The 27,179-nt window shown below is 44.8% G+C and overlaps 1 protein-coding gene across 3 annotated transcripts in view; it reads right to left on the bottom strand.

Annotated features, from left to right (window-relative positions):
* rilpl1 (Rab interacting lysosomal protein-like 1) overlaps nucleotides 1-27,179 on the bottom strand; it is a 56,472-nt gene that overhangs the window by 19,543 nt on the left and 9,750 nt on the right. For all 3 annotated transcript variants that reach the window (XM_068054518.1, XM_068054520.1, XM_068054519.1), the window contains exons 2-4: nucleotides 24,438-24,588; nucleotides 11,387-11,508; nucleotides 8,340-8,561 (exon numbers count right to left, since the gene is read on the bottom strand). In XM_068054518.1, coding sequence (XP_067910619.1) covers nucleotides 8,340-8,561; nucleotides 11,387-11,508; nucleotides 24,438-24,588 — 495 coding nt within the window. The remainder of the gene's footprint in view (nucleotides 1-8,339; nucleotides 8,562-11,386; nucleotides 11,509-24,437; nucleotides 24,589-27,179) is intronic.

Here is a 27,179-nt window from a genome sequence, read left to right as displayed (position 1 = left end):
GGCACTGCCCCTTTAAGAGGGAAAGGTCTTGTTAGGACAAACAAATCAACAAAGCCGTATCAGAGTTATGCAATATCAAGTTTCTTTAGGTTACACAAGACCATCATCCATCATACACTGAACCAAAACACATTAGAAGGGGAAGAAATCTGTACAAAGTTAAAGGGTTTAAATGCACCAATTACACAGCAGTAGCTCAGTCTTTGCTCATCATAAAAACTCAATTGGATCACCGATGTCCTTCAGGAAAGGAAACCTGCCATCCTTATCCGGTCTGGGCCTATATGTGACTCCAGTCCCACACTCTGTGCTAGATGTTTCATGGCCTCTCAAATGGCTGAGCAACCATTTCAGTTGTACAAGCAACAGGCCTATGGATAGATCACCAAGGTCTCAGGGAGACTATCAACGTGTCCCACATACCAAGAACAATATAAACATATTCATGGAGAGTTTGTCAGATCGATCACCTTGTCGATCTGGAAAAGAGTGACCAGTAGTTGGGTCACATTTTAGCGCCAAGTTACAGTGCATGGCCCCTCCTCCAAAAACTACCCAGCTGTCAGAATGTGTGAAGCTAAAATATCTCATTCAGCAGTGCGGCAAACACCTGGAAATAATTCCGAGTCGGCAGGAGAGTGAGGCAGTCCAGAAGGATCACAGTTTGATGGAAGAGGCGAAATGGAGTTCAAAGGACAGAAATTACAACAGGTTCAGAGTAGGAAGTAGAGATTAGGTGGAGAGAGAAGCGGGTCAGGGGAAGAACTGCTGCTGATAAAATAGTGAGGTTATAAATTAGACCAAAGTTACACATACAGGGCCCAAAGGAGCAGCAAGTCCAATAAATAAATGATTACTTATATTTATATAATGGCTTCAACTCAGCAAAATCTCCCAATACTTCATAGGAAAGTTAGCAAATGGAATGTGACCATAAGCCACATAAGGAGATATTAGGACAGATGACCAAAAGCTTGGTCACAGAAGTAAGTTTTAAGGAACAGTTATAGGGAAGGAATTCTAGAGCTTAGGGCCCAGGCAGGTGAAGACACGGCCACCAATGGTGAAGCAAAAGAAATTGGGGATGCTCAAGAGGCCAGAATTGGAGGAGCACAGAGATCTGAGAAGGTTTTAGGGCTGGAGGAAGTTACAGAGATAGGGAAGGGACGAGGCCATGGAGGGATTTGAACACGAGGATGAGAATTTTAAAACTGAGGCATTGCTGAACTGGGAGCCAATGTAGGTCAGTGAGGACAGGGGTAATGAGTGAATGGGACTTGATGTGAGTTAGGACACAGGCAGCAGAGTTTTGGATGAGCTGAGGTTTACAGAGGAATGAGAAATGATCACTGCTGAGTGAGCAGCACGGGTTTTGGTGGGGTGGGGAAGTCTGAGTGTAAAAGCAATTCCAGACAACCATGTAATTGGTTGCTATGAACAGCCAGTTGTGGGCCAGTAGTTAGTGCAGCAAGGTGTGAATGGTAACACAGGACAACGTAGCAATGTTCAGGGAGCTTCACGGGTTCTGTCCCCACAGTGTGTCATGACTATCCCATCATTTTAGGTTGGACTGAGAACAACATTGTATACATCACAAAAATATACAAGTAAGGCAGATGAATTGAGGGCGTTGATTCATTGATTAACACATGGGAATATGATATAGTTGCTATCACAGAGACATGGTTGAGGGAAGGGCAGGACTGGCAACTCAATATTCCAGGGTATAGAATCTTCAGACGTGATAGAGGAGGGTGTAAAAGGAGGTGGCATTGCACTGTTGATCAAGGAGTCAATTACTGCAGTAAGGAGGGATGACATCTTAGAAGGTTCCTCAAATGAGGCCATATGGGTAGAACTTAAAAACAAAAAGGGGGCAATCACTTGGCTGGGTGTGTACTACAGGCCTCCAAACAGTCAGGGAGAGATAGAGGAGCAGATATGTAGCAAATCTTAGAGAGCTGTTAAAATAGGTAATAAGAGTAGGGGATTTCAACTTCCCTAATATTAACTGGGATAGTCTTATTGCAAAGGGCTAAAAGGGGGCGGAATTCTTAAAGTGCATACAGGAGAATTTTGGAGCCAGCACGTAGAAAGTCCGATAAGAGAAGGGACAGTACTGGACCTAATCCTAGGGAATGAAGCCGGACTAGTAGTAGAAGTGTCAGTGGGGGAGCATTTCAGGGATAGTGACCATAACTCTGTAAAATTTAAGGTAGTTATGGAAAAGGAGAAAGGTGGACCAGAAATAAAGGTACTGAATTGGGGGAAGGCCGATTTCAATATGATAAAACAGGATCTGGCCAAAAAGGAGGCTTATGGCAGATTCAGAGGGCTGAAAATAGCGGAAGTCCTCGAGGAGTATAGAAAGTGTAGGGGGGTACTTAAAAAAAAATTAGGAGAGTGAAGAGGGAGACATGAAAAAACACTGGTGGGCAAGATAAAGGAAAATATCAAGGCGTTTTATAAATATAAGGGCAAGAGGATAACCAGGGAAAGAGTAGGGCCCATTAGGGATCAAAGCGGCAATGTGTGTGAGAAGCCGGAGGACGTAGGTGAGGTTTTAAATGGATTACTCTTCATCTGTGTTCACTTTGGAGAAGGACGATGTAGGTGTAGTGATCAGGGAGGAGGACTGTGATATACTTGAACAAATTAGCATTGAAAGGGAGGAAGTATTAGCAGTTTTAGCGGGCTTAAAGTGGATAAATCCCCAGGCCCAGATGAGATGTATCCCAGGCTGTTATGTGAGGCAAGGGAGGAGATAGCAGGGGCTCTGACACAAATTTTCAAATCCTCTCTGGCTACAGGAGAGGTGCCAGAGGACTGGAGGACAGCGAATGTGGTACCATTATTCAAGAAGGGTAGTAGGGATAAACCAAGTAATTACAGGCCAGTGAGTCTAACATCAGTGGTAGGGAATCTATTGGAAAAAATTCTGAGGGACAGGATTAATCTCCACTTGGAGAGGCAGGGATTAATCAAGGATAGTCAGCATGGCTTTGTCAGGGGGAGATCATGTCTAACAAATTTGATTGAATTTCTTGAAGAAGTGACTAGATGTGTAGATGAGGGTAAAGCAGTTGATGTAGTCTACATGGACTTCAGTAAGGCTTTTGATAAGGTCCCACATGGGAGATTGGTTAAGAAGGTAAGAGCCCATGTGATCCAGGGCAATTTGGCAAATTGGATCCAAAATTGACTTAGTGGCAGGAGGCAGTGGGTGATGGTCGAGAGTTGTTTTTGCGTTTGGAAGCCTGTGACCACTGGTGTACCACAGGGATCAGTGCTGGGACCCTGACTGTTTGTAGTGTACATTAATGATTTAGACGTGAATTATCAGTAAGTTCGCAGATGACATGAAAATTGGTGGTGTCATAAATAGTGAGGAGGAAAGCCTTAGATTACAGGACAAAATAGATGGGCTGGTAAGATTGGCAGAGCAGTGGCAAATGGAATTTAATCCTGAGAAGTGTGAGGTGATGCATTTTGGGAGGACTAACAAGGCAAGGGCATATACAATGGATGGTAGGACCCGTAGGAAGTCGAGTGTCAGAGGGACCTTGGTGTACTTGTCCATAGATCACTGAAGGCAGCAGCACAGGTAGATAAGGTGTTAGGAAGGCATATGGGATACTTGCCTTTATTAGCCAAGGCATAGAATATAAGAGCAGGGAGGTTATGATGGAGTTGTATAAAACGCTAGTTAGGCCACAGCTGGAGTACTGTGTACAGTTCTGGGCACCACACTGTACGAAGGATGTGATTGCAATGGAGAGGATGCAGAGGAGATTCACCAGGATGCTGCCTGGGCTGGAGCATTTCAGCTATGAAGACAGACTGGATAGGCTGGGGTTGTTTTCCTTAGAGCAGAGAAGGCTGAGGGGGGACCTGATTGAGGGAGACAAAATTATGAGGAGCATTGATAGGTTAGATAGGAGGAAACTTTTTCCCTTAGCGGAGGGGTCAATAACCAAGGGGCATAGATTTAAGGTAAGGGGCAGGAGGTTTAGAGGGGATTTGAGAAAAAAATTTTCACCTAGAGGGTGGCTGGAATCTGGAACACACTGCCTGAAGAGGTGGTAGAGGCAGGAACCCTCACAACATTTAAGAAGTATTTAGATGAGCACTTGAAACACCATAGCATACAAGGCTACAGGCCAAGTGTTGGAAAATGGGATTAGAATAGATAGGTGCTTAACGGCCGGCACATACACGATGGGCTGAAGGGCCTGTTTCTGTGTTGCATGACTCTATAATTGACCAAAACCGACTATATTGTGAATACAAAGCATCTGCCTCGAGGCACTAGAGAATGTGCAAAAAAAATTACAACTGTAATATCAGAATTGAGAGGTTATAACTATCAGCAAAGACTGAATGGTGTGTGGGGGCGGGGGGGGGAGGGGGTTTCTCTGGAAGAGCAATGGCTGAGGGGTGACCTGATAGAGGTCTTTGAGATTATGAAAGGGTTTGATGGGGTAGACATCAAAAAGATGTTTCCATTTGTGGGGAAGACCAGAACAAAAGGGCCATAAATATAAGATCGTCACTAAAAATAATCCAACAGGGAATTCAGGAGAAACTTCTTTACCCTGAGAGTGGTGAGAATGTGGAACTCGCTACCACAGGGAGTAGTTCAGACAAGTAGAGTCTTAGAGAGATACAGCACTGAAACAAGCCCTTCGGCCCAACGAAGTAGCATAAATGTATTTAAGGGCAAGCTAGATTAACACATGAGGAAAAACGATTAGAAGGATATGCTGAAGGGCTGAGATGAAGTAAAGTAGGAGACGACTGATGTGGAGCATAAACTCTGAGATAGACTGGCTGGGTTGAATGGCTGGTTTTTGTGCAGTAATTCTAAGTAAAGTTAAAACGTCCAAATTAAATGTTTATATTAAAGATAATTTGTACCTACTGAAGTTGAAAGTCATAATTACAAATATTGGTTGATTTTATTTCCATATATATATATATATATATATATATATATATATATATATATATATATATAGTTATGTTTTCCAAATTAATATTACATCAGAGCTTTTGAAAGCAAGATCAAACGCTCTTATATTGTGCCATATATCTGGAAGTTCCTGCAGTGATATTGGAGACCTTGGGGAGATTTTAGACATGCAATCCCTCACATCAGGTGTAGGGCAATGTCAGCACTTATCTTCCTGCACTGGCCAGCTTCTTGTGTCAGAATGCAGAGAAAATACTGCAGATACTGCACTAGGACAGCACGAATATCTGAAATTAGAACATAGTTCTTTCCATCTGAGCACAGTACAGTAACTGGCAAGGTTAATTCTGACTGCAATGATAGACAACATCCACTGGGGAGAGGTCCTTTACCTGCTGCAGAACAGAAGGTTTCAAATGTTATGTGACACTGCCCTCACAGTTTATACACAACTCATACTGATATTATGGTATTTTAAAAATAATTCATTGTCAGTTTATGGGCATCGCTGTCAAGGCCAACATTTATTGCCCACCCGTTATTGCCCTTGAGAATGTGGTGGTGAGCCGCCTTCTTGAACCGCTGCAGTCAATGTGGTGTAGTTACACTCACAGTGCTGTTAGGGAAGGAGTTCCAGAATTTTGATCCAGCGACAGTGAAGGGACAGAAGATATATGTCTAAGTCAGGATGGTGTATGGCTTGGAGGTGATGGTGTTCCCATGATATTGCTGCTGATGTTCTGACTGGTGGTGAAGGTTGTGGGGTCAGGAGGTGCTGTCCAAGTTAGCTTACTAATGCAGCAGATGGTCATGCATTGAGCCACAGAGGGGCTGGGATGTGAAGGGGTTCAACACCCACCCCCCCCACACCAGTCTGGGGCTATCCAGGCGGACTCCGGTATCTGAAGCTCCTGCCTTAACTTTCATCTCAACTGTTGGAGCGCATAGTCAACCTCATTGGTCAAAATCCACCATTCAGGAAGCAGTCTTTCCCAGTTTGAAGGGCTGATTGGCCTATGTTTTTACAGAGAGGGAGCTGAAACACATGACATTTTCAAAGTGTTATTTGTATCTCAAAAAAAGTTAAATTCTGGAGTCAAACATACATTCTATCTTGTAAATTTTCCCCAGGGATTCTTTTTCGGTTTCACCTTGGCCATAGATCAACCCCTCCCCCCCTGCAAAAAACAATGGTAGGCTCCTAACTCCATTGGTTCAACCAGCCCAGAGTCAGCTGATGTCAGTAAAGCAACATTCCTGATTTTTTTTTGCTTTGAGTAGTTTTTATAAAGCTTAAAATGATTAAAGTTCTGAAAGTTTTACCATTGTGGGATTAAACATATTTTATACATGACTTTTCAAACTTTCCACTAATTACGAGAGAAATCAGCTTTAAAACCAAAACGTACCAGCATGCAGTTCAATCTTTGATGCACACACAGAATTAAATACTGCAACACAACCAAAACATTACCGTAAAATACTCCCTTTCATAGTCCTCAAAGGTTGGGAAGAAGGCCAGCTGCTGTACCTGAAGGTGAAGACAGCAACAGGTTTAAAGCTGGTGTTAGTGTGAAACAGGGTCACGCAACGAGAGGACGCAGAAACATTTTGAAAACCAGATCTTGCTCACAACCTGGAAACATACTTCCTATCACAGACACAGGGTATGAGTGCTACTTGTTTTTTAACTGTAGTCTTTTTGCAATCTAATGCTGAGGAGACATATTTAAGGCAAGTGCTTCAGGAAGAGGGGAAGACAGAAGGAATCCTGTTTCCCCTCCTCTTGTTGGTGAAATTAATCCAGAATATAAATGGGGCCGTGCAGTGAAATAGACCCTCAGCTTTGTCTCTGGGTCTGAGGCAGTTTTACACCAAATGTATTTCTGAAACTGCTGCAAAGAGCATTCGGCCCATCTTGCTTTTGCTGGCTCTCTCAAAGATCTATCCAATTATCCCAATCCTGTGTCCATTCCCTATATTCTGTGAAACCATAAAGAAAAGAACAAACTTGCATTTCTATAAGTTCTGATGAAGGGTCACTGACCTGAAACATTAACTCTGCTTCTCTCTCCATAGATGCTGCCAGACCTGCTGAGTGTTTCCAGCATTTCTATAACACCTTTCATGACCTCAGAATGACCCAAAGTACTTCAAGGTCAATGAAGTACTCCTGAAGTGCAGTCACAGCAGATTTATTTCACTGCTGTTCGTGGGATCTTGCCATGTGCAAATTGGTTGCCTCATTTTCCTACACAACAGTGACTACATTTTACAAACACTTTACCACTGAGATTGTGAAAGTTGCTACTGAAATGCAAGTCTTTTTAATGCTCATGGCTGCAGGTAAATGGAACTAAAGAAGTGGAAGGGCTGATTTCCCGGTGGGACTGAGCTTTGCCAAAGTACAGCACATTGGGAAGCTGCAGATGTTGTCCCACCATCCACATGGGAACTTGTAGGGAGCACACCAACGGTCGCCTGGGGGGGTGGGGGGGGGGGAAGGCTCCAGCTGGGAGCATCTAACAGGAATAATAGGACTGAGGTCTTTGAGACTGCCTGTTTCACTGTAAGCATTCCAAGTGCTTAATAAAGGATGAGGCCCAGGGTTGGACCTACATCAATGGCTGAGTGTAGGATTTTAAAAAAATTCTTTCTTGGGATGTGGGTGTCACTGGCAAGGCCAGCATTTGTTGCCCATCCCTAAATGCCCTTGACAACAGAGTGGCTTAATAGGTCATTTCAGAGGGCAGTTAAGAGTCAACCACATTGCTGTGGGTCTGGAGTCACATGTAGGCCAGACCAGGTAAGGATGGAAGATTTCCTTCCCTAAAAGACATTACTGAACCAGATGGATTTTTACAATAATTAAAGATATTTTCATGGCACCATTACTAAGACTAGCTTTCAATTCCAGATTTTAAATTGAATTTAAATTCCACCAGCTGCCGTGATGGGATTTGAACCCATGTTCCCAGGGCATTAGTCTGGGCCTCTGGATTACTCAGTCAGTGAACCTACCACGACGCTACGGGATACAATCAGACACAAGGCACCATAGCCAAGTCTATTCAACTATTTTCTTTCACCAGCTCTACCTGAAAGGCATTAATATTCCAATTTTTCCTGTATGAACCTTGAGCTGTTTGACCATTGGGGCGTCACGTCTGCCTGATCCCACCTTCACTTGGCAACCACACAAATGTACTTTCCAGCAGGTAACTGAATGCATCTTTCCTCTTTAGGGGTGTTGCGCACCAGCAAAGCTCAGAAATCAAATATGAACCCTTCCTATTTATTGAATAAACCTGCTAATCCATCGAGGATCCCAGGAGACTCTCAGAAACAGATTGAGGAAACAATATACCTTCACTTGCTCATCTCCATTCTGTATGGGTTGTCCCTGGAATTTCTCCCTCAGCTTCCCGATCTCCATCCTCATGTTTCCCATCTCCTGCTCCTTGGTCTGTAAAGTGGTTTCAAGCTCCACTTTCTGCTCGATCAGCCCTTTCCCCTGTGCATCGATCACCGTCACCTTGTGTCGCAGCTCATGGTTTATCTTCATCAGCCTGTTCTGTTGCAGCTGTAACTAAAGAGGACAGAAGGACAGGGACAGCACTCAGTGAAAGAGTCAGTGACACTTTACAATCCTACCTGAAAGATAACAAATTCTTCAGCCAGTCAGAGCAAAACTCTTCATCTCGACTTCACCACCAGCTCCTACACACTCTCAAACCATGAAGCCAGTCACCAGTTAGGATTTGCGAAAATTCGCACTGTTTGTTGACAAGTTACATTTGAGAGCAACGCCCAAGGAGAGGTTTGAAACAGTGATGACTCGATTCTCAGCCTGCAGGGTTCAGTATAAAGAATCAATGGATCAAGGGTGCACACACTCCCACTGTGCAGGACATATTCACCCATACCCTGAGCTCACTGTGACAGCACAACCCACTGTGTTAACAATTCACACTTCTTTTCCCCAACTTCCTCTCCCCTCAACTCTCACTAGGTTAAGCTCCCATCCTCTGGCTCCACGTCAAACTGCAGATTCTTCACTTTTGAGGCTGGCAGGTTATGTCTGTAGAGCTGGCTATTTAACTATATGGGGCCTCATGGCAGGACCCAATCCTGCCGCCAGGTAGGAGTGATTGGACACTGAGCTGAAGACTGAAGCAAATAGTTGTACCCCATCTACTGGCTTGGCTTAGTTTAACTAATTCAGCACTGTCCAGGGTGACGGCTGGGACCTTCCTGTCTCCAGAATGGGGAAGGAAAGAACTTGCATTTCTATCGTGGTTTTCACAATGTCAGGACCTCCTAAAGCACTTTACAGACAATTAAGTACTTTTTGGAAGTGTAGTCACTGTTGTAATGTAGGAAAATGATGCATCCAATTGTGCACAGCAAGCTCCCACAATCATAAATTTGATAATGACCAGAAGTGATGTTGGTTGGGGGATAAATATTGGCCCTAGGACACCGGGGTGAAGTCCCCTGCTCTTCTGCTGTGGGATCATTTAAATCCACCTAAGAGGGCAGACGGGGCCTTGGTTCAATGTCTCTTCCAAAAGACAGCACCTCTGACAGTGCAGCATTCCCTCTGTTCTGCACTGGGAGTGCCAGCCTCAATGATGCGCTCCAGTCTCTGGAGTGGGGCTTGAACCCATGGACTCATGACCCAGAGGCAAGAGTGTGATCCACTGAGCCACAGCTGATACCTTGTTTGAGAGTCACACTGGACAATGTCAAATGATCAGGTGACAGGCTAGGCTTCGTGCATAATATTAAACAGCAAGTATCACCTATTAGATCAATGGGAGCATCAAAGCTACAGTCAGGGATCACTGAACAGTGATCAGGGGGGGGTGAGGAACCCCTGCACAACTTTCCCTTTCCCTTATATAGAAACAGAAAATACTGGAAATATAGAACAGGTCAGACAGCATCTGTGGAGAGAGAAACAGATTTAATGTTTTAGGTTGATGACTTTTCATATCGAGGGATATGGCGATATGGGGAAAGTGGAGTTGATGTAAAAGATCAGTCATGACCTTACTGAATGGTGCAGTAGGCTCGAAGGGCTGATTGGCCGACTCCTGTTCCTATTTCTGATATTCTTATGTAGCACCTCTCACTAACCCAGCTGAGACAGACAAACTGAACAAAACATACCTTCTGGTCAGCTATTCCCTGTGACCTTGTCCTATCAACACCTTCTCTTTGGTTATCTCTTGCCCCACTCCCGCCTTATTTGCTTAAAACCTAATAAATTTTTAGCCTCTGCCAGTTCTGAAACGTTAACACTGTTTCTCTCTCCACAGATTCTGCCGGACCTGCTGTGTATTTCCAGCATTTCTTGTTTTTATTTTATATTATAAAACATACTTGGGACTTGGTTATGGTCCAGTTCCACACCACGTGGTGTTCACATTTCAAGCCATCCAGCGGCAGGTTCCTAGCAGACATCTTGCTACTCCAGAGGCTGCCTGGGAATTTATACAATATAACTAGGCAACCGTCCAAATCACACTCCATCCACAGTTGGACATTATTGTTGTTCCTTCATCACTGGGTCGAGGTCCTGGAACTCTCCACTTTCACCAAATGGACTGTAGTGGTTCAAACTGCCACTGCGGGATTTGAAGTTACGTTCTCTGGATTACTAGTCCAGTAATGTAGTCACTATACTACCAAACGCCACGATCAACACTCCTGTACTAGACCTCACCAGCCTGCTCTGAGAGACATCAAAGCACAACAGTAACTGCATAGCCAAAGTAGTGAGGCTTTGGAACATTTCTGAGACATGTGATAACGTACTCTGTTAAGTCCAAGTCTTTCTTTATGGCATTGGCATGACATAAGTAGGATGTAGCAACATCTGGCAACATCAACACAGTGGTTAGCACCGCAGCCTCACAGCTCCAGCGACCCGGGTTCAATTCTGGGTACTGCCTGTGTGGAGTTTGCAAGTTCTCCCTGTGTCTGCGTGGGTTTCCTCCGGGTGCTCCGGTTTCCTCCCACATGCCAAAAGACTTGCAGGTTGATAGGTAAATTGGCCATTATAAATTGCCCCTAGTATAGGTAGGTGGTAGGGAAATATAGGGGCAGGTGAGGATGTGGTAGGAATATGGAATTAGTGTAGGATTAGTATAAATGGGTGGTTGATGGTCGGCACAGACTCAGTGGGCCGAAGGGCCTGTTTCAGTGCTGTATCTCTAAATCTAAAAAAAATCTAAATACACTTCTATCCAAAGTATTCAGCTTTTATTGATGTCAGTAGGCTATCACTATACCAATGTTTTTGGGAGTAGGTTAGTGTGGAAGGCCCAACAATATCACAAGTACAAGTGATGTGCTCTGCATTGGAGGCTGTTAATCCCAGTCCGTGCTGAAAGGGCAAACACTTACTGCCTCGACATCTTCATTTTTCAGAGTTAATTCTCGGTCTTTTGCTCTGAGCTCGTCCCGCTGTTTGTCAACCACCTCCTTTAGCTTCTTCATCACTTGCCATTCCCTTTCTGACATCCCAGCTAAAAGACAAGTGAGAGATATTAGCAGAGGATAGTAAGTGGGAGCTACCAATCAGATAATTATTTTTCAACTCTCCAGTAAGTTGTTAAAATTCATTTTCAGGAATCTGGGCATCACTGGCAAGGCTGACATTTATTGCCCATCCCCATGTTTGCAGGGTTCTACGCTGTGTAGCTTGCTCAGCTGCTTCAAAAGACCTTGTGACTTGGTGGTGAGAGTGCTACCTACTGAGCCACAGTAACACAATGAAGTGTGATCAGATCGAGTACTCACATATTTGAATTACAAGTTCTTAGGAAATAAACAAATCTGTTGAACTGGTTGTGGCACATTGGACAATGTTGTGTTTTATGAGACCAGGAACATGTCATGTAAAATATAATATACTCAAGTTAAAATGTAGATGTGAGATTCTTTAAGGCTACAGAGAATATCTCTGTTAAATAATGACTGAGTTCATATAGCAATCACTTATGAGACTGCAGATATTCTGATTCTGATCCCTGAACTGCTCCATTTTAAAATATACTTTTTTGGAAGGCTGAAATAGAAATTTGATTGTGAAACGTGAAGCGAGACACAGGAAATATATACTAGACATTATCTTTAATAATCGATTGACAGATAAAATTCCATCTGGTTGTATTGCCAGCAGAGTATTGGAATGATTGTATATTGCAGAGCCGAATGATATTTAAGGGTGTGATTGCCTCAGCCAGCAAGTTTAGTTTAGAGATACAGCACTGAAACAGGCCCTTCGGCTCACCGAGTCTGTGCCGACCATCAACCACCCATTTATACTAATCCTACACTAATTCCATATTCCTACCACATCCCCACCTGTCCCTATATTTCCCTACCACCTACCTATACTAGGGGCAATTTCTAATGGCCAATTTACCTATCAACCTGCAAGTCTTTGGCATGTGGGAGGAAACCGGAGCACCCAGAGGAAACCCACGCAGACACAGGGAGAACTTGCAAACTCCACACAGGCAGTACCCAGAATTGAACCCGGGTCGCTGGAGCTGTGAGGCTGCAGTGCTAACCACTGCGCCACCCAAGTCAGCAGTTAAAGAAGTGAGCGTCTGATCTCATAACCCAAGGCCCAATTTACACTGTCCATTTCTGCCACAGTGATTTCGATATCAACCCCACTCTGTAGCAAATCAGTAAGACTGTTAGTACAATTTGAAACATAATGTGCTCTTGATTGTGGATACAATAAACAAACATCCGGTGTGACACTCGATGGAGTCAGTTGCCTGAAGAGAACAGCAGAGTCATTCCTCACTGGCTCTTCTTTGTGAGCAAAACTGATAAGCACCAAGTTCTGGGAAGCTTTGAATGTGGAGCTGAACCTACTCATTGAGCCCATTTCATTTAGGACCCGAAGGAGGGCAATTTTAACCTAACCCACTCATCAGGAAAATGATGGGATCAGGAACAATGCTGGTTTTACGCCCCGCACAAATTTACTCTATTGACGTCTGTGTAATATTGGACGGAGTGCAAAACCGGCATTCCACCCAATCACATGGAATTCCTGTTTGGCGAGTTGGGTTAAAATTATTCCCTCAGAGTCAGGAAAGTGGAGATCCACAACCCTCGGTCTGGGCTGGAATCCAGATCAGATCGTGCACACTGACAGTGCTCAAATTCACTTGCATCAATTATTATCATTGGACATTCTGCTGCAGGTAAAAACATACAAAATATGACTTGCAAAATAACTTGACCGTTGGTATTTTAATGCCATTTCACGTATTGGAGGTCAAATACAAGTCAAGGGCTGAGCAGAAGCCCAGAAGTGGATCTATATATTGAGATGTCGAGTTCAAACTTCACATGTGTATGACAGAGTCTCTCCTCAGCAGGTTCCAACTCACCTCTGGGTGCACGTAACATCTGTTAACCTATCAAGCCCTTGGAATAGGTGCAGAGGAGGGCCACAAGATTCAGTCCCAACTTAAAATATCCAGGGAACAAAAATAACTTTACAATTTAATACTGGAGGGGTGCTCGGATGTTTAGATGACAGCTTTTGAATTCTGTTGCTATTTTAGTTCTCACATCACATCCTAGGATACTGAAAATACAGCCTGCAGTCACAATGCACTTCAAAACGCCACTCACTGTTTGAAGCATTTTAGGATAAAGCACTCTATCTAAGTGCAGGTATTATTAGAAGAGCCAGAGTTTTACATTATTCAACAACCTGCTTCGTGTTTGAAGGAAAAGTGCCTGAGAACATCAAACCCATAAATTTACCAAATACAACTTGCATATGGGGAGGTGGTGGCATAGTGGTATTGTCAATGGACTAGTAGCCCAGAGACCTAGGGTATTGCTCTGGGGACATGGGTTCGAATCCCACCACAGCAGAAGGTGGAATTTGAATTTAGTTAATAAATCTGGAACTAAAAGCTACTCTAATGATGGCCAAGAAACCATTGTTGATTGTTGTAAAAACCCATCTGGTTCACGAATGTCCTTTAGGAAAGGAAATCTGCTGTCCTTACCTGGTCTGGCCTACATGTGACTCCAGATCCACAACAATGTGGTTGACTCTTACATCCCTCTGAAATGGCCTAGCAAGCCACTCAGTTGTATCAAACGAAGTCAATAAAAAAGAATGAAACCAGACGGACCACTCGGCATCAACCTAGCCACCGAAAATGACAATGACAAACCCAGCCCTGTCGACCCTGAAAAGACCTCCTTACGGGGGCTTGTGCCAAAGTTGGGAGAGCTGTCCCACAGACTAGTCAAGCAGCAGCCTGACATAGTCATACTCACAGAATCATACCTTATAGACAATGTCCCAGACACTGCAATCACTATCCCTGGGTATGTCCTGTCCCACTAGCAGGACAGACCCAGCAGAGGTGGCAGCACAGTGGTATACAGTAGGGAGGGAGTTGCCCTGGGAGTCCTCAACATCGACTCCGGACCCCATGAAATCTCATGGCATCAGGTCAAACATGGACAAGGAAACCTGCTGATTACCACCTACCGCCCTCCCTCAGCTGATGAGTCAGTACTCCTCCATGTTGAACACCACTTGGAGGAAGCACTGACGGTGGCAAGGGCACAGAATGCACTCTGGGTGGGGGACTTCAATGTCCATCACCAAGAGTGGCTCGGTAGCACCACGACTGACCAAGCTGGCCAAGTCCTAAAGGACATAGCTGCTAGACTGGGTCTGCGGCAGATGGTAAAGGAACCAACAAGAGGGAAAAACATACTTGACCTCGTCCTCAGCAATCTGCCTGCCGCAGATGCTTCTGTCCATGACATTACTGGTAGCAGTGCCCACCGCACAGTCCTTGTAGAGACCAAGTCCCGTCTTCACATTGAGGATACCCTCCGTCATGTTGTGTGGCACTACCACTGTGCTAAATGGGATAGATTTTGAACAGATGTAGCAATGCAAAGCTGGGCATCCATGAGGTGCTGTGGGCCATCAGCAGCAGCAGAATTGTACTCAATCACAATCTGTAACCTCATGGCCCGGCATATCCCCCACTCTACCATTACCATCAAGCCAGGAGACCAACCCTGGTTCAATGAAGAGTGCAGGAGGGCATACCAGGCGCAGCACCAGGCATACCTCAAAATGAGGTGTCAACCTGGTGAAGTTATAACACAGGACTATCTGCATGCCAAACTGCGTAAGCTGCATGCAATAGACAGAGCTAAGTGATCCCATAACCAACGGATCAGATCTAAGCTCTGCAGTCCGGCCACATCCAACCGTGAATGGTGGTGGACAATTAAATAACTAACTGGAAGAGGTGGCTCCACAAATATCCCTATCCTCAATGATGGGGGAGCCCAGCACATCAGTGCGAAAGATAAGGCTGAAGCGTTCGCAACAGTCTTCAGCCAGAAGTGCCGAGTTGACAATTCATCTCTGCCTCCTCCTGAAGTCACCAGCATCACAGATGCCAGATGCTAGTCAAAAACAAAAAAGGAAGCATTCGTAAGGCTGGAAGGTTAGGAACAGACGAATCCCATGAGGAATATAAAGACAGCAGGAAGGAACTTAAGCAAGGAGTCAGGAGGGCTAAAAGGGGTTATGAGAAGTCATTGGCAAACAGGATTAAGGAAAATCCCAAGGCTTTTTATACGTATATAAAGAGCAAGAGGGTAACGAGGGAAAGGGTTGGCCTGCTCAAGGACAGAGAAGGGAATCTGTGTGTGGAGCCAGAGGAAATGGGCGAGGTACTAAATGAGTACTTTGCATCAGTATTCACCAAAGAGAAGGACTTGGTGGATGATGAGCCTAGGGAAGGGAGTGTAGATAGTCTGGGTCATGTCGTTATCAGGGAGGTGGTGGTGTTGGGCGTCTTGCAAAGCATTAAGGTAGATATGTCCCCAGGGCCTGATGGGATCTATCCCAGAATACTCAGGGAGGCAAGGGAAGAAATTGCTGGGGCCTTGACAGAAATCTTTGCATCCTCATTGGCTACAGGTGAGGTCCCAGAGGACTGGAGAATAGCCAATGTTGTTCCTTTGTTTAAGAAGGGTAGCCAGGGATAATCCAGGAAATTATAGGCCGGTGAGCCTTACGTCAGTGGTAGGGAAATTATTAGAGAGGATTCTTCGGGACAGGATTTATTCCCATTTGCAAACAAACAAACTTATTAGCAAGAGGCAGCATGGTTTTGTGAAGGGGAGGTCGTGTCTCACTAATTTGATTGAGTTTTTTGAGGAAGTGACAAAGATGATTGATGAAGGAAGGGCAGTGGATGTTATCTATATGGACTTCAGTAAAGCCTTTGACAAGGTCCCTCATGGCAGACTGGTACAAAAGGTGAAGTCACACGGGATCAGAGGTGAGCTGGCAAGATGGATACAGAACTGGCTCGGTCATAGAAGACAGAGGGTATCAGTGGAAGGGTGCTTTTCTGAATGGAGGGATGTGACTAGTGGTGTTCCGCAGGGATCAGTGCTGGGACCTTTGCTCTTTGTAGTATATATAAATGATTTGGAGGAAAATGTAGCTGGTCTGATTAGTAAGTTTGCGGACAACACAAAGATTGGTGGAGTTGCGGACAGTGATGAGGATTGTCAGAGGATACAGCAGGATATAGATCGGTTGGAGACTTGGGCGGAGAAATGGCAGATGGAGTTTAATCTGGACAAATGTGAGGTAATGCATTTTGGAAGATCTAATGCAGGTGGGAAGTATACAGTAAATGGCAGAACCCTTAGGAGTATTGACAGGCAGAGAGATCTGGGCGTACAGGTCCACAGGTCACTGAAAGTGGCAACGCAGGTGGATAAGGTAGTCAAGAAGGCATACGGCATGATAATAAAAGCAAAATACTGCGGATGCTGGAAATCTGAAACAAAAACAAGAAATGCTGGATTCACTCAGCAGGTCTGGCAGCATCTGTGGAAAGAGAAGCAGAGTTAACGTTTCGGGTCAGTGACCCTTCTTCGGAACGGCATGCTTGCCTTCATCGGTCGGGGCATAGAGTATAAAAATTGGCAAGTCATGCTGCAGCTGTACAGAACTTTAGTTAGGCCACACTTAGAATATTGCATGCAATTCTGGTCGCCACACGACCAGAAGGACGTGGATGCTTTGGAGAGGGTACAGAAGAGGTTTACCAGGATGTTGCCTGGTCTGGAGGGCATTAGCTATGAGGAGAGGTTGGATAAACTCGGATTGTTTTCACTGGAATGACGGAGGTGGAGGGACGACATGATAGAGGTTTACAAAATTATGAGCGGCATGGACAGAGTGGATAGACAGAAGCTTTTTCCCAGGGTGGAAGAGTCAGTTACTAGGGGGCATAGGTTTAAGGTGCGAGGGGAAAAGTTTAGAGGGGATGTGCGAGGCAAGTTCTTTACACAGAGGGTGGTGAGCGCCTGGCACTTGCTGCTGGGGGAGGTGGTGGAAGCAGGTACGATAGCGACATTTAAGAGGCATCTTGACAAATACATGAATAGGATGGGAATAGAGGGATACGGACCCCAGAAGTGCAGAAGGTTTTAGTTTAGGCAGACATCAAGATCGGCGCAGGCTTGGAGGGCCGAATGGACTGTTCCTGTGCTGTACTGTTCTTTGTTCTTCAGCCAATTCGATTCACTCTGAGTGATAAAGAAACGACTGAAGGCACTGGATACTGTAAAGGCTATGGGCCTTGACAATATTCAGGCAATAGTACTGAAGACCTGTGCTCCAGAACTTGCCGCGCCCCTAGGTGTCATCGACAGTGCTATCAAGCAGCACTTACTTAGCAATAACCTGCTCAGTGACGCTCAGTTTGGGTTCCGCCAGGGCCACTCAGCTCCAGACCTCATTACAGCCTTGGTTCAAACATGGACACAAGAGCTGAGGTGAGAGTGACTGCCCTTGACATCAAGGCAGCATTTGACCGAGTATGGCATCAAGGAGCCCTAGCAAAACTGAAGTCAATGGGAACCGGGGGGAAAACTCTCCACTGGTTGGAGTCATACCTAGCGCAAAGGAAGATGGTTGTGGTTGTTGGAGGTCAATCATCTCAGCTCCAGGACATCACTGCAGGAGTTCCTCAGGGTAGTGTCCTAGGTCCAACCATCTTCAGCTGCTTCATCAATGACCTTTCTTCGATCATAAGGTCAGAGGTGGGGTTGTTCGCTGATGATTGCACAATGTTCAGCACATTTCACAACTCCTCAGATATTGACACAGTCAGTGTAAAAATGCAGCAAGACCTGGACAATATCCAGGCTTGGGCTGATAAGTGGCAAGTAACATTCGCGCCACACAAGTGCCAGGCAATGACCATCTCCAACGAGAGAGAATCTAACCATCTCCCCTTGACATTCAATGGCATTACCATCGCTGAATCCCCCACTATCAACATCCTTGGGGCTACCATTGACCAGAAACTGAACTGGACCAGCCATATAACTACCGTGGCTACAAGAGCAGGTCAGAGGCTAGGAATCCTGCAGCGAGTAACTCACTTCCTGACTCCCCAAAGCCTGTCCACCATCTGCAAGGCAGGAGTCAGGAGTGTGATGGAATACTCTCCACTTGCCTGGATGGGTGCAGCTCCAACAACACTCAAGAAGCTCGACACCATCCAGGGCAAAGCAGCCTGCTTGATTGGCACCCCATCCACAAACATTCACCCCCTCCACCACCGCACACAGTGGCAGCAGTGTGTACCATCTACAAGATGCACTGCAGCAATGCACCAAGGCTCCTTTAACAGCACCTTCCAAACCTACGACCTCTATCACCTCGAAGGACAAGGGCAGCAGATGGATGGGAACACCATCACCTACAAGTTCCCCTCCAAGTCACACACCATCCTGACTTGGAACTATACTGCCGTTCCTTCACTGTCACTGGGTCAAAATCCTGGAACTCCCTTCCTAACAGCACTGTGGGTGTACCTATCCCCACATGGACTGCAGCGGTTCAAGAAGGCAGCTCACCACCACCTTCTCAAGGGCAATTAGGGATGGGCAATAAATGCTGGCTTGGCCAGTGATGCCCACATCCCATGAATGAATAAAAAATATATATATTTCTGCAGGGCCTTTCACAAACTCAGAACATCACAAAGCACTTTACAGTCAATGAAGTATTTTAGAAGTATAGCCACTGTTGTGATGTAGGAAATGCGACAGCCAATTTGTGCACAGCACGCTCCCACAAACAGCAATGAGATAATGACAGATAATCAGGTCTTTAGTGAAGTTGATTGAAGGATAACTGTTGCCCAGGACAACAGGGGAAACTCCCCTGTTCTTCAAAATAGTGCTGTGCGATCTTTTACACGTACCTGAGAGGGCAGACAGGGGCCTCCCTCAGTACTGCAAGGGGAACGTCGGTCTAGATAGTGCTCAAGCCTCTGGAGTGGGGCTTGAACCCAAGACTTTCCGATTCAGAGGCGAGAGTGCTACCAACTGAGCCATGGCTAACGCAAGGAGGAGACTGTAGCACGGTTATCTGAAAGCTTGGTCAAATAGGTAGGTTTTAAGGAAGGTCTTAAAGGTGGAGAGAAAGGTAGAGAAGCAAAGAGGTAGAGAGGGGGAATTCCAGAGTTTATGGCCTAAGCAGCTGAAGGCATAGTTGCCAATGGTGGGGTGAAGGATGCACAAGAAACCAGAGGTGGAAAAACGCAGATATCTCAGAGGAATGTGGAGTTGGAGGAAGTTACAGATGTAGCGAGGGGCAAGGCCATGGAGGGATTTAAAGACAAGGATGAGAATTTTAAAAATCAGGCTGTTGTCAAATAATGAGATTATGTAGGTAAGCAAGCACAGGGGTGATGGGTGATGGTGCGAGTTAGGATATAGACAGCAGAGTGTTGGATGAACTGAAGCTTATTAAAGGTGGAAGATGGGACACCAGCCAGGAAAGTGTTGGAATAGTTGACTCTGAAGGCAACAAAAACACAGATGAGGCTTCAACAGCATTTAAGCTGAGACGGGGGCAGAGGTTGGCAAGGTGAAATTGGTGGCAAGGGAACAGAGCTTGTAGCGGAGACTGAAAACAATGGCTTTGGAATTCCCAGTGTTTAATTGGAGGAAAATGTGTCTCATCCTACTTTGGATGTTGGACAAGCAGTGTGACAAATCACAGGCAATGGAGGGGTCAAGAGAGGTGGTGGTGGTGAGGTACAACTGGGTATCATCAGCACTGAATAGATTTTAATTTTATTTGTGTTTTCCATAACTAGGTTTTCTCCCCCTTCATTGAAAAGTGCTGTTCAATAGCCAGGAGTTGGGACATTATTGTATGTATTATGGACTCTCTGTCCCTTGTGGGACCTACCAGGGAAGGAAGCACATGTACCTCTTCTAGTTCATCCTGCTCAGTTTTTAAAAAATTTATTCTTGGGATGTGAACGTGCTGGCAACTCCAGCATTTATTGTCCATCACTAATTGCCCTTGAACAGGTGGTAGTGAGACAGCTCCTTGAACTGCTGCAGTCCCCCCCGTGTGGTGTACCCACAGTGCAGTTAGGGAGGGAGTTCCAGGATTTTGACCCAGCAACCGTGAACAACCGGAGAAATAGTTCCAAGTCAGGATGTTGTGTGACTTGCAGGTGGTGGCGTTCCCATGTGTTTGCTGCCCTTGTCCTTCTAGGTGGAAGAAGTCATGGGTTTGGAAGGTGCTGTCGAAGAAGCCTTGGCGAGTTGCTGCAATGCATCTTGTAGATGGTACTGCTGCACTAGGTGCTGGTGGTAGATGGGATGCCAATCAAGTGGGCTGTTTTGTCTTGGATGGTGTTGAGCTCCTTAAGTGTTGTTTGAGCTGTGCTGATCCTGGCAGATACAGATAGGTGAAGTGAGTGGGCAAAAATGTGGCAGATGGAGTATAATGTGAGAAAATGTGAGGTTATCCACTTCGGCAGGAAGAGAGACTGGAGAATGTTGTGCTTCAGAAGGATCTGGGTATCCTTGTACATGAATCACAAAAAATTAGCACACAGGTACAGCAAGCAATTAGGAAGGCAAATGCAATGTTGGCTTTTTTGCAAGGGGGATGGAGAATAAAAGTAGGGAAGTCTTGCTACAGGTGAACAGGGCATTGCTGAGACCGAACCTAGAGTACTGCACACGGTTTTGGTCTCCTTACTTAAAGAGGGATATATTTGCATTGGAAGCAGTTCAGAGAAGGTTCACTGGGCTGATTCCTGGGATGAAGGGGTTGTTTTATGAGGAAAGGTTGAGCAGGTTGGGCCTATAATAGGAACTTAGAAGAATGAGAGGTGATTTTATTGAAACATATCAGATTCTGAGGGGGCTGAACAGGGTAGATGCTGAGAGGATGATTCTCCTCGTGGGGGAATCAATAACTAGGGGGCACAGTTTCAAAATAAGGGGTCTCCCTTTTGAGATGGAGATGAGAAGGAATTTCTTCTCTCAAGACAGTTGTTAATCTTTAGAATTCTCTTCCCCAGAGAGCAGTGGAGGCTGGGTCAATGAATATATTCAAGACTGAGATAGACAGATTTTTGATCTACAAGGGAGTCAAGAGTTATGGTGGGCAGATAGGAAAGTGCAGTTAAAGTCACAATCGGATCAGCCATGATCTAATTAAATGGCAGAGCAGGCTCGAGGGGCTGAATGGCCTACTCCTGCTCCTATTTATTATGTTCTTATGCAAGAGGAGAGTATTCCATCACACTCCTGACCTGTGCCTTGTAGATGGTGGACAGGCTTTGGGGAGTCAGGAGGTGAGTTACTCACCACAGAATTTCCAGCCTCTGACCTGCTCTTGTAGCCACAGTATTTATATGGCTGGTATTAAAGTTTCTGGTCAATGGTAACCCTCCATGTTAAATTCCAGGAAGCTTGTTATGGAAGGATAATGCTGGAGCCTATATTTATTCTGGTCTTTGTCCCATACTTCTAAATCCATGGCAACTACCTCGTTAAAGTCACGTGCCAATGGAAGGCTGACAATAGGACGTAATGGTGTCCTCCGATACTTTTTACAGATTTCACACTTTTCACTAATCTCTTCGATTATCCTCGTATACTCTTCAATCACACCTGCATCTTTTAGTGGTGTTTTTAATCTGTCAAGAAGGGTGAGCAAATTGTCTGTGTAACTTTAAGACAATTTGTCTTTTATCTCTCTGATTCTTAACACCTGATGCCATCAATACTTCTCTAACACTGACTAGAAACTTCAGGTTTTGTTAAGGGGATACAATAATGCCCTGACTGGGTAAACTGCAAATTCACTGACTTCCCAAATACAATGTCCTCCATTCTTTGTGTCACTGCAAAATGCCCGACTTGTTCTACCAGGGCAGCAGGAAATGACTGTTTCCCCAGGAGTTTTGTTTTAAGGCTGCAGACATTTGATCCAACAGGGAGTCTTTGTCCAAGAACTGATCCCCAGTTAGAACCAGGAGCCTGTCCATATGCAACACCCTGGCAAAATCTATCAATTTAAAAGCTAGCACAGAACCAGGGATCTCCAAACTGAATTTCCTCAGTCTTCTATACAGTTTGTTAAAGTCCATGATATATTCCTCTGTTGAATAACCATCTGTTATCCAAAATCTATCAAAGTCTGAAAATCTATCAAAGTCTGACCAAATCTCATACACATTCAATAGGTCATCTTTCTTGTAAATTTCATCCAAGAATTCCAACAGAAGATTCAACCCTTCATCAGTATGCAGCTGGCCAACATCCAGTTCACAAAACACTTTACTTCTGATTTTTCTTTTGGTGGGAAGTGACAACACTAAGGCCATACCCTTGTTTCCCCTTTGGTAGAGATGTAACCTGTTTCCACATATCCACTTCATTCTTCCACTGGTCAACTGGTTCAGACTCTGACAACGTCAGAGGGTAATCATACCCTGACCATTTACACTTGTTTTCTGCCATATTTTTCAATCTAGCCCTTGAGATTTTAGTTTTCTATCGAAAATAAATTCCTGTTTTCCAACCTTCAGCTTCAGGCAACCATCCTCTGCTACCATGTTAAACTCCAGAAAGCTTGTTATAGAAGGATAAGGCTGGAGCCCATATTTACTCAGTTTTACATTTATTGTGCAGGGTAACATGCAACTCCTCACTAAAACCCTCCAGTAGTCTCCTGGCCTACTCCTGCTCCTAATTTGGATGTTCGTATGTCTCAGTGAGTGTCTCCTAATAAGTGCTCAACTAAGACCTCAATTAACACCCTTCCGCTGCACATAATCAAACCATTGACACACAATTAACAGATTAACACTCCGGATCTTGATGGTGGGGGATTCAGCGATGGTAATGCCATGGAATATCAAGGAAAGATGGTTAGATTCTCTCTTGGAGATAGTCATTTCCTAGTACTTATATGACACAAATGTTACTTGCCACTTATCAACCCAAGCCTGTATGCTGTCCAGGTCTTGCTGCATATGGACACAGACTGCTTCAGTATCTGAAGAGTTGCGAACAGCACTGAATTTCATACAAGCATCAGCAAACATCCCAACTTCTGACCTTATGATTGAAGGAAGCAGCTGAAGATGGTTGGGCCTGGGACACAACCCCGAGGAACTCCTGCAATGATGTCCTGGGGCAGAGATGATTGACCTCCAACAACCATCTTCCTTTGTGCTAGGTATGACTCCAGCCTGTGGAGAGTTTTCCCTCCTGAAACATGAAAGGGTCTGTGAGGGTCACAGTGGCCAAGAGACAACCAGTCAACACAGCCCAGAAGAATGAAGCTTCAGGTATGGAGGAACAGGATACAGGCAACACTCTGGATCGAGGTGAGGGTTCAGCTTCTCAAATTGCCATGGTGGGATTCGATCTCGTGTTCTCTGGATTATTAGTTCAGTAACATAAACAGTACAACACTATCCCATACTGTGCAGGTGGGAGTAAACTAGTTCTGGGGTACTTGAAGAGGGGAATAAAATACACCTGTCATGGATTCTATTGCTTATACGGATATGCATTTTGTTTCCAACTCTTCAATATTTGATTGTGCTAATTAGAATCACACAATACTACAGCACAAAAGGAGGCCATTTGGCCCATTGAGTCTGTGCTGTCTCTTTCAAAGAGCAATCCAGTTTGTCCCACTGCTCTGCCATATCCCTGCAATGTTTCTCCTTCAGGCATTTATCCAATTCCCTTTTGAAGGTTACTATTGAATGAATCTGTGTCCACCATACTATAAGGCAGTGCATTCCAGACCCTAACCACTCTCTGTGTAAAAAGGTTTTTTCCCCATGTTGCCTAGTTTTCTTTGGCCAATCTCCTTAAATTTGGGTGATTAATTGTAAATATATGCATACAATTTCAACGGCAAACCCACTACTATGCCCCACATGGAATCATTCTGCTCTCTAAGTTCTGGGTGATTATTTCATGCTAGGTAAGGGAAGCAATCACTTCAAGTAACCAACCGCCGATGAATGGCGAGTTCAGAAATCATCCTTTTGTTTGTTTTTACCTTCCTGTTTTAGAATTTCTTCCTCGGTCAGGTTTACGTCTTTGTGTGAAAGGTTCATAGTCAGCTGTTTGTTCTCCTCTTGAAGTTTAGCAATCTGAGTGAGTAAATCCTGAGCCTCCCCTCGCCACACATCCTCGACCAGCACGAGCTCCTGATCAAAGACGGCAGCATTAGAAAGTTCATCAGACTCCGCGCCTGTAAACTCGCTCCCCTACTCTTCCGCCCCCCCCCCCCACACACTATTTATTAGTTGTTCCATGATACTTCAGGGAACGCCAACAATGCAGCATGAAAATGAGAATTACAGACAATTTGCACTGTGGAGAAAGTAAAGAATGCAAAGCTTTGTTTATATCAGTACTTAAGCGACAATTTTATGAATATAGGACATTGCATCATTAACTAAGTAATAAATTGAATTACAGGCAGATCTCATGGCACAGTGTGATCAGGGTCCTGAGCACAACTGTCAAGTGTAGTTACATAGAAATTACAGCAGAGAAACAGACCATTCAACGCAAATGGTCGCTGTTTATGCTCCACACGAGCTTCCTCCCACCTTAATTCATCACACCAACTGTCCTGTTCATATCTAAATGTATGATGTTTCACGCTATCACTCGAGCATCCTGACAGGGAGATTATCCAAATAGGTAAATCCAGGTAATTGTAACTATTCTTCACCCTGTTGATACAAAGCTTCTCCCTGTATCACCCTCCAGTATTGGCCACTTCTCCAGCCACATCATTCCTGCCTAGCTCCCTCTGCCTTGCTATGTACCTGCTCTCAGCATTCAAAAAACCTCCACCGAACCCTGCTCTTTGACCCATGCCCATGATCCCACAGCACAACCTTCTCCTTTCTCTTCCTCTGGTTGGCATTCATGGTTTTGTCCTCTGAAGACAAAGTGTTTTTGACATCTTTCTTCACAAGGAGAATGGTAGTTCCTTCACAGCACCTCCCAAACCTGTGACCTCTACCACCTAGAAGAACAAGGGCAGCAGGCTCCTGGGAACACCACCACCTGCAAGTTCCCCTCGAACTTACACACCAGCCTGCCTTGGAAATATATCACCATTCCTTCGTAGTCACTGGGCCAAAATCCTGGAACTCCCACCCTAACAGCATGGACTGCAGCGGTTCAAGAAGGCGGCTCACCATCATCTTCTCAAGAATATTTAGGGATGAACAATAAGCGGGGACACTCACATCCCAAGAGTAAAAAAACAAGCAAGAATGGCTGAATATCAGAGATTAATTTAATAAGCCTGGCATTTCTAGGACAATTTGATCATTTTTAATAGAACAAGACACATTATTATAAAGTAAGTACACCCTCTCCCCAGTAACTAAATGCAATACTTGTCCCACGAATCCTCCCCCAGACCATAGACAAATAGAAGGGTTGTTATGAAATCCTCCCTTATCACCCATCTTGCTGCCTTTCTTCTGTACTGGAGTTTTCTTCCAATGATCCTACTTAAAACAAAGATAAGACTGAAACCTGTCAACACAAGGACAGAAAGATGCAGTGCACTGCCCATTAACTATTCTGTGCTGGTGATGGCTGTGGCAATAGTCGAAGCACGACTGTCAGCTGATGTCAATCGCGGCCAAGACTGGAGCTTCACAATGTGCCCAAGTATCTTTATGGTTCAGGCTGGGGAAGGAAGGTTGAGGGGAATCAGCCAGCGTTCTGGGTCTGATCACCGTCCCGTGACCTGTGCAGGAAACCATGCATGCACAGATGTTGGGTGAAAAGTCATCAGGCTCAGGTCCTCTGGAACAGGCTGTCAACTCGTGTGGTCAACGCCAATTTGCTGAATTCCTTCAGAGCGCTGGAACTGTTTCTAGCTGGGTGGAGATCACCTCGTACAATAGGGTAGGTACTGCAGAAATTATCCTGTACTAGTTGATTGCCGAAAGGGGTCAGAGAGGAACGTCCAGAATTTATTTTCCCCCAATTGTCCCGGGTTTTCAATCTGGATTTTCATCTGTCCTAGGAGATCCGATGGTTTTGGGTCGGGTGGGGAGTGTAGATATTGTGATGCACAAGGGATTGTAGTCATTTGGGAAAGACTGGATGGATTTGAGGGTCTTTACCCATCTGTCATTGCCCTTATGTTCAGCTGCTGAATGGCAAAATGGGCTTTGGCAAAGGCTCATTATGAGCTGGCAGTTGGGGTGGGCAGAAGGATAACAGCCCTCAAACATCTCTCACCACAAGGGCAGTGGTAAAAGGAGAGAGAAAAGTAAAATAAAACAGTAACAATAATTCAAAGAACATCTGCGTCTGATAAATCCGGGAGTTGTAATTACCAATCCTGACCTTTACTTTACTGTCAACACCACAAAAAACAAGAGTGAGATTATTGCCCACAAATTCAAGGCCTTTTCAGATCACTTGCCAACTAAACAGCAATAAGACCGATTACCACCCTTTGCAGCAATTAGTCATTTCACACACCGAAAATGGCTACATGGTAAATTTATATTTGTTACTGGGTTTATATAATTAGGGTCAATGCAAACATGATCTACAATTTACAGGAGCTGTTGTGGAGGATAATTAGATTTTCATACGCACATTGCAGTTTTAGAAACATCATGTTATTAATACAAAACTGACCTCAACCAAGAGGACAGACAGTTATCCAATCACACCCTCTCAGTCAAGAAAGTTAGGGACATGCAGTTCGGCTCCTTTAAAGCTGGATCACGACAGAATTCAAGTTTTTCAA

Source organism: Heterodontus francisci, chromosome 23, assembly GCF_036365525.1.
Source record: "Heterodontus francisci isolate sHetFra1 chromosome 23, sHetFra1.hap1, whole genome shotgun sequence".
NCBI classification, from domain to species: Eukaryota; Metazoa; Chordata; class Chondrichthyes; order Heterodontiformes; family Heterodontidae; genus Heterodontus; species Heterodontus francisci.
This window is presented reverse-complemented; position numbering and strand designations above follow the sequence as displayed.